Genomic DNA, 13,290 nt, shown 5'->3' with positions numbered 1-13,290 from the left:
AATTTATGAAACTGTGCAATGCCAGAGAAACCCCTATATTAGCGTTTTTTGGCAAAATGGTATTTTTGGATTATCCGCAATTTTGAATTATCCGTGGCCATCCTCCCCATCATTCACACGGATAATCGAGAGTCTACTGTATGAGCATTTATTTTTTTTATTTTTCAAGAGCCAAGGGACACGGTGGGAACCTCAAAGGGTGGGCGAGACGGCGTGTAACAAGATGTGCAATTGACATAGCGAGTCACTGCACCCTCGTGATTAGCGAAGGGACGAGTGAGGGCACCTGGACTCGCTGCCCTACCATGGCAGGGGCATAGATCAGGGACACAAATTATTTCAAGGGGGAAGGATATAGGAAAAGAGGGCAGGGAAGCGGGTGAAGATTGTTTCTTAGGGGGGGGAGTGAGAGAAACATGAATTCCTGGGGGAAAACTCAGATATTCAGCGGGGAACGTACAAGGTGCGTACGGCCCTCCGCGTGACGACGGCACCTCACCTCTCCTGGGCCCACAGGCTGAGGCGGTGCTGCGTGCTGGGCAGCATGGAGAGGCGCGGGGAGGCCCCGTGGCGCGCGCCGGGCCCCGCGTGCCTCTCGGGCGCCAGCGCCTCCCGCAGCGAGCGCAGCTCCGTCTCGTACATGGCCCTCTGCTCGAGCAGCGCCGCCTCCTTGTCCTGCTCGTACTGACGCTCCAGCGTGCGCACCACGCTCTCCACCTCCACGCGCGCTGCCGGGGGACGCAGGGGACAGCGCTGCTCAACGACCGCTCGCGCAAACTCGAGCCCCGCAGCGAGTGTGACGACGACGACGACGACGATGACGACGATGGTGATGATGGTGATGATGGTGAATGGCGGTTGCTTTGTGTGAATATATGCATCTACGATCATTTTTCATAAATTAATGTATATTCAAATAGCGGTAGTGTAGCTGTTAGCGCGCTGTGCTACACGCCCGGTGACCCGAGTTCAATTCCCAATGATGGTCAATACCGGTGACGATTATCTGAATCTGTCCTGGGTCATCTCCTATGTCGGCTCAGCCTCAAATGAGTATGTGGTGCGGTGCGTAAACGTTGAAACTGGGAAGACAAAGGCTGTCGGGTGGGGTGCTGACCACCCACCCCCTCTGGTACCTTGCCGGCCTTCACAGGTGCTCACTGACAGCATGTGCTCCAAAAGTAAGTTATGGCTAAACAGGGGATCATTATACTCTTTGGTTTTATTCGGTAAAGTGACGTAGGTAAAATAAAATAAAAGAAAACAAATAAAAAAAACAATTGAATCACGACGTTTCGGAGGCAACACAAGCTTCCGTCTTCAGGTGGAATAGTCACAGCAGAATATCTGTGTCAAGTGCACAGCTCTGAGATGATCGGGTTTATATATATGTTAAGGGGGGGGGAGGAGCCAGAAAGGAACGTGGGTGGGTGGGAGGGCTGAGTTAAGCCGTTTTTGAAAACGAAAGAAGCAGCTAAAGTTTGGCATACCACCACTGAAAATTGCTGTACAATTAAAAGGTAGCTAACGTTTGACTTGATTTATAACATCTTTCCAATGGTTGCTTAATTTGAAAGCATCCTCTCGGTTAAAGTTGTGTCTGTGTTTGTATATCTGGATGGCCTCGTGGACAAATCTCTGGTAATAACCGGGAGATTTGCAGAGTACCTTGGTATCGGAGAAAACAATATCATGATAACCCACAGCGTTGTAACAGTGATCAGCCACGGCAGAAGAATTCGTTCTGCCGTGTTTTAAATCTGATTTGTGCTCGCGAATTCGGTCAGAGATATGTCGTTTCGTCTCCCTGATATAGCAGTCACCGCAGATACAACTCAATTTGTAAACACCGGGGTACTGTAAGGGGGATCATTGTCTTTATCATACATTCGTGCATCTACATGTGTGAGTCTGCGTATGTGTAGATGTTTTTAAACACAGTTGCTCACCATGGGCCCAAATGCCCTAAACGTCAAGCGGCCAAGCGACCGTCAACGTTTCTCGAATTGAGAAAAATTCTAAGAGCTTGGGGGAAAAAAAAAATAGACAATGGGGAGGGGCATTCCCCAACGTGTATTTGGGCACGTGCGTGCGTGCGAGCAGCGGGCACCGCTCGTGCCGACAAACCCACCGCTGCTCGACGTCGGAGTCTGCGCGATCACCTCCATCTGAGCAAACTCGAAGGTGCAGGGGGGTTCGGGCGAGTCCTGGGCCTGCCCTCGACCCTCCGCCGGGTCCTCCCACTCCTCCGGCTCTTGGCCTTTCCCGGCAGCCGCCTCTCCGCTCCAGCCGGGAAAGCCCGTCGCCGCGGGGCTCGCGGCCCTCCGCTCACGGTGGCACCGCGGCAGGTTCACCCTGCACGAGTGCGCGCAAAGCCCGACGGGTTGGTGGTCAAGGTTGGGGTCAGGCTTTTCTCAACAGGCGACCCGCAGTCCAGATGGAGCACGACAAGGCCCCTGGGGAGAGCCGAGCTACGGCCTGCCAAGAGATGCGGCTCGCGGTATCGAGGTGTTAACTACCTCGCCTCGCATGCAGGAGGTCGTGGGTTCGATCCCAACCCTGCCGCGCGCTGTACATTTGGAGTTTGCGTGTCGCTCTCTCCATGGTCGGATTTTTCCCCTGGTACTCTGGTCTTCCCTCCACAATTTAAAAACATGCGTTTTAGAGTGTTTGGCTGATAGACATTTCCACGCGATAAGTCATGTCGTTGCGCTTTCATTCGCTTCTAAAAAAGAGCCGTGTAACTTTCTTTCTTTAGAGAAATATTTTTTTTTAATTTGTAAAGGGAAACAAATTATAGTGAGATGAGAGAGAACACATTCCTGTGGAGGGAGCTGGTAGGAACGTTGGGTTGCTCGATCAATGGCCAGGGTCAACGGCGGCACCACCACATGGTGTATTCCGCACAATATGCCCGACTGTTAGGGCGGGCACAAGCCGGCGTGAGTAGGTTAAACGTTGAGTTTTATAAGGGCACCACGGGGTGACCAGCCCCTCCCCACCCAGCCCCACCCCTCCCACCCAGCCCCACCCCACCCTCCCCACCCAGCCCCACCCCTCCCTTCCCACCCTCCCCTCCCAGCCCCTCCCTCTCCACCCAGTCCCTCCCCACCCTCCCCTCTCCACCCAGCCTCATCCCTCCCATTTTTGGATGCACGACGGACGGACGGACACAATAATCCCCTGTGGGCTGGTGTAACCAGGAGGTTCCTACCAGTATAAACAAGAGCTAGAGATGCGAGGACTGTAGACAAGAGATACAGACCAGTGAGACAGAACAGAGATAAAGCGATGTAAATCACAGACCTGGAAGCAAGTTGTTACGACGTCACGATGCCATGTGACATCACAACGGCTGTACAAGTGATACACGGTGTCACGTGGCCCATCGGTCCATGCAAACGTTTACAGTGGCCAGTTGAAGAAGCCTGGGTTAGAGTTGCATGTATGTATGTAAAATTTATTTCGCACCGTACGTAGCCAACCGTGCTAATCAGAGGTGCTGGATGTATGCATGTGTCTGGATGGTGCCAGCAGGTTATCCAGTGCAGCTGATAACAGGAGCGGAGATACCGGCAGAATATGTCATCCTGACATTTTTTTCTTTTGAATTAATAATAACAAGAACTAAAAATACATTACGATCATGAAGCACCTTTCTACAGGTTAATTAAGGTGCCGAGTACGTTTCAAAAACGCAGGACGGGTTTCACAGCGCGAGAGGGCGCAACTCACGAGGCCATTTTCAACGGGGGAAATTAAACCAATTGAGCTCAATAATTTGACTGAACCATTACGAACACAACACAGACTGCACGATTTGTCTCACAACACGGCACACACTGCAGCACCTCGATGGGGGCGGTTCAGCCTTTGATGAGAGCAGTTGCGTTCAACCAATGTGTACGAGCTCAGCCGCCGATGGAAGAGGCTGCACGTTGACTCGAGGCAATGAATGCCCACAATGCGGGAAGCCAAGAGCGGCTGCTTTACCCACAGACTGACTCCCGGCACAGGAGCTGGGAATTTCCACCACTGCCGACACCCGGACACTCATGTCAGCGGAAAGCCTCGCTCACTTTCGTATTCAAGACGCTAACCGTGGCCAACCCAGTATCACAATTCTTTGGGATCCATCATCCTGCCAGGTGAAGCTCAGAATGGAATATCCCTTGCTATCAAAACAATGCATTAAGCAATACATTTAGTTGAAATCAGCATGAAAGCACGTATCCGTGTAAAGCCTAATCCAATGATTTCATGATTTTTTTTGCAAACGGGATGAATTTCTGCATGGCTCCCAGATTGCGTATGTATCTGTATCCATTAAAATGATGATGATGATGATCATGAGGACGACGACGACGGAGCGGCACCTGAAGAAGTGGTTGTTGCCCCAAAGGATGCGGTCACCGTGCCACAGCTTTGTGGACACCGTCACGGCGGCACCGTTCACACACGTCCTGGCCCAGCGACGCAAAGCGCACGCACAAAAAAACAACGGGACCAATTTGAGCGAGGCACAGGTAAAGAAGGTGAATTGTGCTTTAAAATGTTAGACACGGTTATACGAGATATGTAATATGTAACTCTTCTGGAAAGGAAAGTGACTGGGCTAGCCACGATCGGGTGGGTGTCTGTCGCATACTGCAAGTGTGTGTGTGTGTCTTTTTAACAGATGCGGAGCACAGGCCCACAGGCCCAAAACGCCAAGCATCCATAAACAAACAGCACAATCAGCAGTGCTAGTGGATAAGAGTGAAGAGGTTCGTGGATAAAGCGCGACTGTGAGAGCTCAGCGAGCGAGGGGCTGAGTGGGCGTGGTACCGTGCCCCCTCCCGCGGGGTCAGGGTGACCGTGCCCTCGCCGTCCATGGTGATGGTGCAGTGCTGCGCCAGGATGCCCAGGCCACACAGCTGCACGTCCTGCGAGTCGTCCGCCCCCACCAGGGTGTGCTCCTGCTCGCGTACGCACGCACGCATGCAAAGACAAAGATCCCCCGTGTAGCTTTAACAGACTGTCGGGGGCAAGTGCTTTTAGAGAGCGCCTATGAAGGCCGGCACGGCACACGAGGGGGTGAGTGGCCAACACCACGCCCGACCGCCTTTGTCTCCCCAGTGGCGATGTTTACACACCGCACCAGGTACTCATTTGAGGCTGAGTCGACCTCGGGGAAGAGGTTCAGATATTAGTCACCAGTGTTGGCCGTGAGTGGGAATCAAACTCGGGTTGCCGGGTTTGTAGGGCAGCACGCTAACCGTTGCACTACGGCTCCCCAGGAAACGACAGGGCCCGCACAAGATGAACACAAAGATACGTCAATTTGCCTTTGGGATTGTGAGCGTGCCACATCAATCGAAGTCTCCATCACAAACAACGGGCCACGTGTTTGGCCCGTTTCGCCAATGACGTGAGCGTGCAATTGCGGGCAATTGCGTGATAGGTATGAAAAAGGTCCCATGTTGTGTGATAGATGTGTACACCGAGGTGGTCCAACACATAGTTGGAGGTGGTCACAGGCGGCGGGACAGCGTGCAACCGCTACCTTAAGGTAGTAGACCAGCAGCTCGTTGAGGGCCGGGTCTGCGTTGAGGTTGACCAGGAAGCTCTTGTCGTCGCCCACCTTGATGCCCGAGGAGGCCAGAGAGATTCCGAGGCTCTCCAGCTGCCGCTGCCGTTCCTTCAAAAGCGCAAAGGCAAAGGTCCCCCAGGCGGACGTTAATTGACCGTTGTGGCAAGGGGTTATAGCACATGTACACGCGGACACATTCAAATACAACAACCGCCATTCACCACTAATTAGCGGTGGCATCACCACGGCGCTTGTGCCATGCTTGGTGCACTTTGAGGCCGCGTGAAGTGTCGAAGGCTCGCCGCTGGCAGGAAGTCACGGAACAGACCCAGGTGCCATGGGCTGACTGACTGAGATGACTGGCAGATACGCCAACTGTGCTGCTCACCGTGGGTGAATTGAAAAACAAAGCTCAAAGACCCCCCCCTGTATAGCCTAAACAGACTTTGTTAGGGGGCACCTATGAAGGTCGGCATGGCACACAAGATGGTGGGTGGCCAACAACATTCCCAGCAGCCTTTGTCTTCCCAGTGGCAATATGTACGCACTGCACCAGATACTAATTTGAGGCCGAGTCGAGCTACACACGTAAATATACAGACACACACTCAAATACACTCATGTACCTACACAGACACGGCAGCCATCATCCAGCGGTGGATTCATCACGGTTGATGTGCGAGCTATGCTCTTTCAAATCTAGACTGAAAACTCATTTGTTTAGAACTGCTTTTTGTCTTGAGTTTGTTGCCCTTCCCCGTGCCTCCAATAATCACGGTTGGCTATGTACGGTGCGAAAGAAGCTCAGCATACACACACATACACACCTGTGCAACCTCCTCGGTTTTGCGTAGCTTCTGCTCCCAAGTGACGGTCATCTCCTTCATCAGCTTCTCGCTCTCCTGCAGTCGCTCCTGCAGCTCCGGGGCCTTCATGGACTGTGGTGGAGGGAGGCACACATAGACGTCGGGAGACGCCGGGAGACGCCGGGAGACGCCGGGAGACGCCGGGAGACGCCGTGAGACGCCGGGACACGCCGTGAGATGCAGTGAGACACCGCCGTGAGATGGCTACCGTGAGATGCCATGAGACACTGTGAGATGACGCCGTGAGATGCTGTGACGACGCCGTGACAACGACCCCCTGTGTGGCCTAACAGGGGCTGTCAGGGCCTACGCTGTCAGCAAGCGCCTGTGAAGGCCGGCACGCCGTGTGAGGAGGTGGAGTGGCCGGGAAAAAACTACAAATTTACCCTCTTGAAATCGTGCCAAATTGATTGCAATACTTGGCGATAAAAACCTAGAGAAAGCAGACTCTTTGAAAATACCAAAATGCATTTTCCCATACTGCTAATTAAATAATGAAAAAGGACAAGGATTTGCATTTAGCTGGCCCTGAAATGCCTACGCATCTCAGAGTGCCTTACGATGGCATCACATTGCTGTGTAGTTCTCTTCCAGTTAACTGTCTGTAATAAAATAAAAATGCGTGTTAAAAAGCGTTACATAATCCGCTCGTACGCATGGCTAATTTGTTTCTATCAGTCATTCGGATGACAATTGCTCAATCGACGTGGCAATGCATCCTGCAACATCTTCCCCCACGCATGCACAGCAATTTCAGTTTCATTTATTTGGTATAGCCCTGTGAGCCATTCGGCTCTTGAATCGGGTGCAACCGCAACAAACAAAAAACAAAAACATGAACAAGGAAACATCTTAAAGTGACTACGTGACTGTGCAAACAGAAAATCCTGGAAAAAACAGCACTGCACCCACAGTGAACTTTGAACTCTTCTTTAACCATAATAAAGGTTTGTTGGGTTAGATCGCTTTGATGTAAATGTGTCGTTACAACGGCCACCACTGACATAGCCAATTAGTAAGGTTTGTCACGTAATGAATTACTAGTACAGCACACCGGTGTGTTGGAGAGTAAAACCAACAACATTTACAATTCGAGTACGAGATATCCGTGGTGATTACAACCAGCTTGTTGTGGTTTTACTCTCCGACATGCCGGTGCGCTGAACTGGTAACTAATCGGCACGTTTTGTTTACGTGACAAACCTTACTAATTGGCTGTGTGACAGGTGGTGGCGGGTTTAACGACACATTTATATATTCACGCGATCCAACCCAAAAAAAACACTTTATTATGGATAACAGCGGTCGCGAAAGCCTCCTAACTACGTGTTAATCTACTTTAACCCCCCGTGTTGTGTCCTCCGCGACGCGATGCCTCATGGCGTCGCTGGGAGTTTCCGCTCCTTCCCGGGCCCCCCGCCGCGCTCACCTCGGCCTGGTTGAGCTGGCCCCTCAGCTTGTCCACCTCGTCGCGTAGCTCGCGGATGATGCGGGCGTTGGGGTCCTCGTTGACGACGGCGTGGTTGACGATGCGCTTGGCGCGGTCGGCGTAGCGCAGCGTCGACAGCGTCTCCTCGTAGTTGTCGGCGGAGGGGCTCACCGTGGCCACCATTGCCGTGCGGCTGTTCCCGCCCAGGTTGTCCTGGCAACGGCGACAGTCGGGAAGGGGGCTTTTGAGGACGTTCTAGGCGTCGCATGATTCGCGCGGGGGAAATCGATGTGGATCGGACTCGAACGCTCTCTGTCAAATGATGAAAACAAGCCCGTTTAATAACGCGTTATGACCGTAATATCGCTCTTTCCATAATGCCTTGCATGTCACGTGACACCACCACACTGCGTGTAGAATGCACACAGCCTTGCTTAGACCACCAACTCGAGTCAGCATTTGCTTACTTTATTTCGGCTACAGCACGACAACGAGACAACTGCATTCTGGGTTTTATTCCTGTGAGGAATCGTCACTACAACAACATTTCGCCATTATCGTCAGGTAATGCATCATGCCTCCGGAGCTGTAGGAGGACAAGTCCTTGCTGATGGCTAAACTGTACAGGTGATTGCGAGCAACACTGACACCTGCACTGAGGGGTTGTTTTTTTGTTTACAGTCCATGCAAAGTATATGGAAACTGCTGTGAATGTTACAATCATGTAAATAGTACGAACAAGACAGAGCATCAGAGATAGGCGATACAAATGAGACGTAGAAAATAAAAGGTAAAATAATCGATTCTTGACTTGATAGAACATCTAACAGTATTGTGGTACGGTTCAATCATGCATTCTTACGGGATACACACAAAGATTAAGATACCGCCATAGAGCGTATAACAACACTGTTGGGGCAAGTGCCGTTAGCAAGCACCTATTAAGGCCAACATGGCATAGTAGGGGGTGGGTGGTCAGCACCAAGCCCGGTCACGCCTTTGTCTCCCCAGTGGCGATGTTTACCACGCACCGCACCAGGTACTCATTTGAGGCTGAGATGACTTAAGGGAGGCCGAGGACTGGTTTAGATAATCGTCACTGGTGTTGGCCGTGAGCGGGATTCGAACTGGGTAGCTAGGTTCATAGCGCAGCGCGCTAACCGCGACACTACCGCTCCCCAAGCAAGCGCTCGCACACTCATCTGTCTTGCAGGGACCGTTATTGGCCGTGAGCAGAAATCCCCATCCGTTGTCCATCGCCCCGAACCTCCGATTAGCACGGTTGGCTACGTAAGGTGGGCGAACGAAATTTAACGTACGTACGTACGACGCGCACGCACACACACACACACACGCACCTTCAGGAGCCAGGTGAGCACAGAGTCGCGGTACGGCACAAACTTATTCTTGTTCTTCCCAGCCGCCTGGTCAGCGAGCGAAGAAATAACCAATCCCAGCGTGGAGAGAGACCTGCACAGGCAGACGGCGTGAACAGCGGGCATCGCGAGGATGTGGCGCCAACGTCACCCCCGGTGCCTGCACCACGGTTGGCAAAAACCCGCGTTCACACGGATAGTGCCGCGCGGCTTGTAGGTGCGATGGTGTAGGGACAGGCTCAGATATTATGGGACTGCTGGATGGAATGGCTGATATCACCATTGTCTCTCTCCCTGAGCCACCGCCTATAAACAAGGCACCCAAAATAGCCAGAGGCTCAGCTGGGCTGAGCTTGGACAATGCTTGGATGTAGGCCCACAATACATTGAATCGATGCAATGGGCTGCTTGCTGGTCTTTGACGTGAGTAGAGAATCCATTGTTGCGCCACTAGAGAGACAAAGGCGGCCGGGCGTGGTGCTGGCCACGCACCCCCTTATGAAGGCCGATACTGTGCACAGGCTATATGGGAAATCTTTGTCTTTGTATGTGTGTGTGTCAAGGCCGTAATTAAAATATATATTGGGGGGGACACATCCCCCCCAATATATATGAAAATATGCTCAAAATGTCCCCCCCCCCCAATATATTGTTATAAAATAGATTTCTGTTTATATGATTGTGGTTATGGTTGTACTTTATTAATCCCTAATCTCTGCCATTACATACAATGAAACAATGAAAGGTCAAAAAGAAAAAAACAGAGCAATGTAATACAATACACTATTAGACATTATTGTAAAACATAAATAAAAGGTCCATCCTATGTGTTAGCGATTTTTAAAAATCGTTTAGGCAGGAAATTCGATTTCAAATTTAGATTTTTTTTCCTGGGGGGGGGACCCCCAGACCCCCTGGAAAATTTTGTCCCCCCCAATGTTGACTCCATGGCTACGGCCTTGGTGTGTGTACGTGTGTGAGTATGTGTGAAGGACGCTACTGGTGTGAAGGACACCACTCGTGAAGGACGCTACTGGGCAGTTGGAGGCAGTCGCCCTCCGGCAACAACAGACAGCAGAGGAGCGACGCTCACAACAACGAGCGGAGCGCCGGACAGTTAAAATACAGCAAGTTGGCACTGCTGGTGTGCATCTACCAGTCATCTAAGTCAGTCAAACCATGGCACCTGGGTCTGTCCCGAGGCCTCCTGTCAGCAGCGAGCCTTCGACATTTTACTTGGGCTCAAAGTGCACCTGGCCTGGCACAGGCACCGTGATGATGTCACCGTCACTAAGTGGCGAATGTCGCGTATTGGTGTGTGTGTGGGTATGTGCGAGTGCTAGGGTATGTATGTGGCTATGTGTGGGTACGTGAATGTGTGTGCTGGAGTGTGTGAGTGTGTGTGTGTGCTGGAGTGTGTGTGTGATGGGGAGCGATAGTGTAGCGGTTAGCGCGCTGCGCTATGAACCTGGCGACCCGGGTTCGATTCCCGCTCACGGCCAACACCAGTGACGATTATCTGAACCGGTCCCGGGCCTCCCCTAGGTCGACTCAGCCTCAAATGAGTACCTGGTGCGGTGTGTAAACATTGCCACTAGGGAGACAAAGGCGGTCGGGCGTGGTGCTGGCCACCCACCCCCTCGTGTACCGTTCCGGCCTTCGTAGGTGCTCGCTAACAGCACTTGCCCCTACAGTCTGTTAAGGCTATATGGGGGATCTTTGTTGTGTGTGAGTGCTGGAGTGTGTGTGTGTGTGAGTGCTGGAGTGTGTGTGTGTGAGTGCTGGAGTGTGTGAGGGTGAGTGTGAGTTGTGGAGTGTGTGTGTGTGAGTGTGAGTTGTGGAGTATGTGTGTGTGTGAGTTGTGGAGTATGTGTGTGTGAGTGTGAGTGCTAGAGTGTGTGTGTGTGCTGGAGTGTGTGTGAGTGTGAGTTGTGGAGTATGAGTGTGTGTGTGTGTGCTGGAGTGTGTGTGTGAGTGTGAGTGCTGGAGTGTGTGTGTGTGAGTGTGAGTTGTGGAGTGTGAGTGTGTGAGTTGTGGAGTATGTGTGTGTGAGTGTGTGAGTTGTGGAGTATGTGTGTGTGAGTGTGTGAGTTGTGGAGTGTGTGTGTGAGTGTGAGTTGTGGAGTATGTGTGTGTGAGTTGTGGAGTATGTGTGTGTGAGTGTGTGAGTTGTGGATTATGTGTGTGTGAGTGTGTGAGTTGTGGAGTGTGTGTGTGTGAGTGTGTGAGTTGTGGAGTATGTGTGTGAGTGTGTGAGTGTGGAGTATATGTGTGTGTGTGAGTTGTGGAGTATGTGTGTGAGTGTGTGAGTTGTGGAGTATGTGTGTGTGAGTGTGAGTTGTGGAGTATGTGTGTGTGAGTTGTGGAGTATGTGTGTGTGAGTGTGTGAGTTGTGGAGTATGTGTGTGAGTGTGTGAGTTGTGGAGTGTGTGTGTGTGAGTGTGAGTTGTGGAGTATGTGTGTGTGAGTTGTGGAGTATGTGTGTGTGAGTTGTGGAGTATGTGTGTGTGAGTGTGTAAGTTGTGGAGTATGTGTGTGTGAGTGTGAGTTGTGGAGTATGTGTGTGAGTGTGTGAGTTGTGGAGTATGTGTGTGAGTGTGTGAGTTGTGGAGTGTGTGAGTGTGAGTTGTGGAGTATGTGTGTGTGAGTTGTGGAGTATGTGTGTGTGAGTTGTGGAGTATGTGTGTGTGAGTGTGTGAGTTGTGGAGTATGTGTGTGTGAGTGTGTGAGTTGTGGAGTATGTGTGTGTGAGTGTGAGTTGTGGAGTATGTGTGTGTGAGTGTGTGAGTTGTGGAGTGTGTGAGTGTGAGTTGTGGAGTATGTGTGTGTGAGTGTGTGAGTTGTGGAGTATGTGTGTGTGTGAGTTGTGGAGTACTTGTTGATGTTGCTGCCCTCTATGAGACGGTCCCCAGCTGCCCCGGTTTTGGAGGCGCGCTCGCTCCCTGCCAGGTCCACCAGACTTATCTTGCTGACCTTCTCACCAGATGTCTACACAAACAACAACAACAGCCATTCTGACATTACACATACATTCAAATACGTGCGTAGGGGCAAGTGCTGTTAGCGAGCGCCTATGAAGGTCGGCGCGGCACACGAGGGGGTGGCCGGCCAGCACCACGTGCGACCACCTTGGTCTTGGGGAAGTCCGGGACCGGTTCAGATAACCATCACTAGTGTTGGTCGTGAGCGGGAATTGAACTCAGGTTACCGGGTTCGTAGCGCACTACAGCTCCCCCCATTACATACAACAAAGACAAAGATCAAGAGTATAGCATTAACAGACTGTAGGAGCATTACAACAACAGCAGCCGCCATTCGTCACTAAATGGTGGTGACATCACCACGGTGGCACTTGTGCCAGGCCAGGTGCACTCCGAGGCAACTTGAAGTGTGAAAGGCTCGCTTGCAGGAGATCGCCGGACAGACTCAGGTGCCGTGGGTTAACTGACCGAGATGGCTGGTAGATGCACCAACAACGGGCGCCACTGTGCAGTCTTGCTGCCTTTCAGCTGTCCGGCGCTCCGCTCCTTGTTGTGAGCGTCACTCCTCTGCCCTCCGCTATCGTTGGAGGGCGACTGCCTCAAACTGACCAGCAGCGTCCGCGTCATGAGCCTCATCTATCGAGACCGATATTGACACCGCTGGTACCAGTCTTCAGTCCATTCACCTCTACACCTCTACACCCTCCAGCACTGCATCAGTCCATCTCTTCTTTATCCCGTGCCACACCGTTCTATCTGGCCAAACATAAGCTGCTTGGGCATGCAGTGTCTGGGCATGTGGGCTACATGAGCCAGCCAACGCAGCTTCGCCTGCCGGAGTTGCTCACTGATGGGACTGTGTTGAGATCTTTCAAGGACCTGTAAGTTCCTCACACAATCCATCCTGGTTAAACCCAAAATTGATCATAGGCAGGCCAGGCTGAATGGTTTTTAACTGGCGCAGATGTTCCATTGGAGGGGGTCCACTTTTCACAAGCATAGAGAAGGGAGGGCGTGTCTGTGGCCGAGACGACCCGAAGCTTCATGTGAAGTGGCATACCAAGTA

At 51.9% G+C, this 13,290-nt stretch overlaps 1 protein-coding gene across 1 annotated transcript in view; it reads right to left on the bottom strand.

Moving 5' to 3' along the window:
* LOC116945274 (kinesin-like protein KIF13A) overlaps positions 1 to 13,290 on the bottom strand; it is a 143,933-nt gene that overhangs the window by 72,800 nt on the left and 57,843 nt on the right. Inside the window, exons 9-17 of the mRNA XM_032959657.2 lie at positions 12,119 to 12,231; positions 9,226 to 9,337; positions 7,868 to 8,080; positions 6,400 to 6,510; positions 5,546 to 5,680; positions 4,828 to 4,958; positions 4,377 to 4,463; positions 2,132 to 2,355; positions 500 to 728 (exon numbers count right to left, since the gene is read on the bottom strand). Of these exons, the coding sequence (XP_032815548.2) occupies positions 500 to 728; positions 2,132 to 2,355; positions 4,377 to 4,463; positions 4,828 to 4,958; positions 5,546 to 5,680; positions 6,400 to 6,510; positions 7,868 to 8,080; positions 9,226 to 9,337; positions 12,119 to 12,231 (1,355 nt within the window). The remainder of the gene's footprint in view (positions 1 to 499; positions 729 to 2,131; positions 2,356 to 4,376; positions 4,464 to 4,827; positions 4,959 to 5,545; positions 5,681 to 6,399; positions 6,511 to 7,867; positions 8,081 to 9,225; positions 9,338 to 12,118; positions 12,232 to 13,290) is intronic.

This window comes from Petromyzon marinus, chromosome 23 (genome assembly GCF_048934315.1).
Source record: "Petromyzon marinus isolate PM22_M1 ecotype Great Lakes invasive population chromosome 23, UKy_Petmar_22M1.pri1.0, whole genome shotgun sequence".
Classification (NCBI taxonomy): Eukaryota; Metazoa; Chordata; class Hyperoartia; order Petromyzontiformes; family Petromyzontidae; genus Petromyzon; species Petromyzon marinus.
This window is presented reverse-complemented; position numbering and strand designations above follow the sequence as displayed.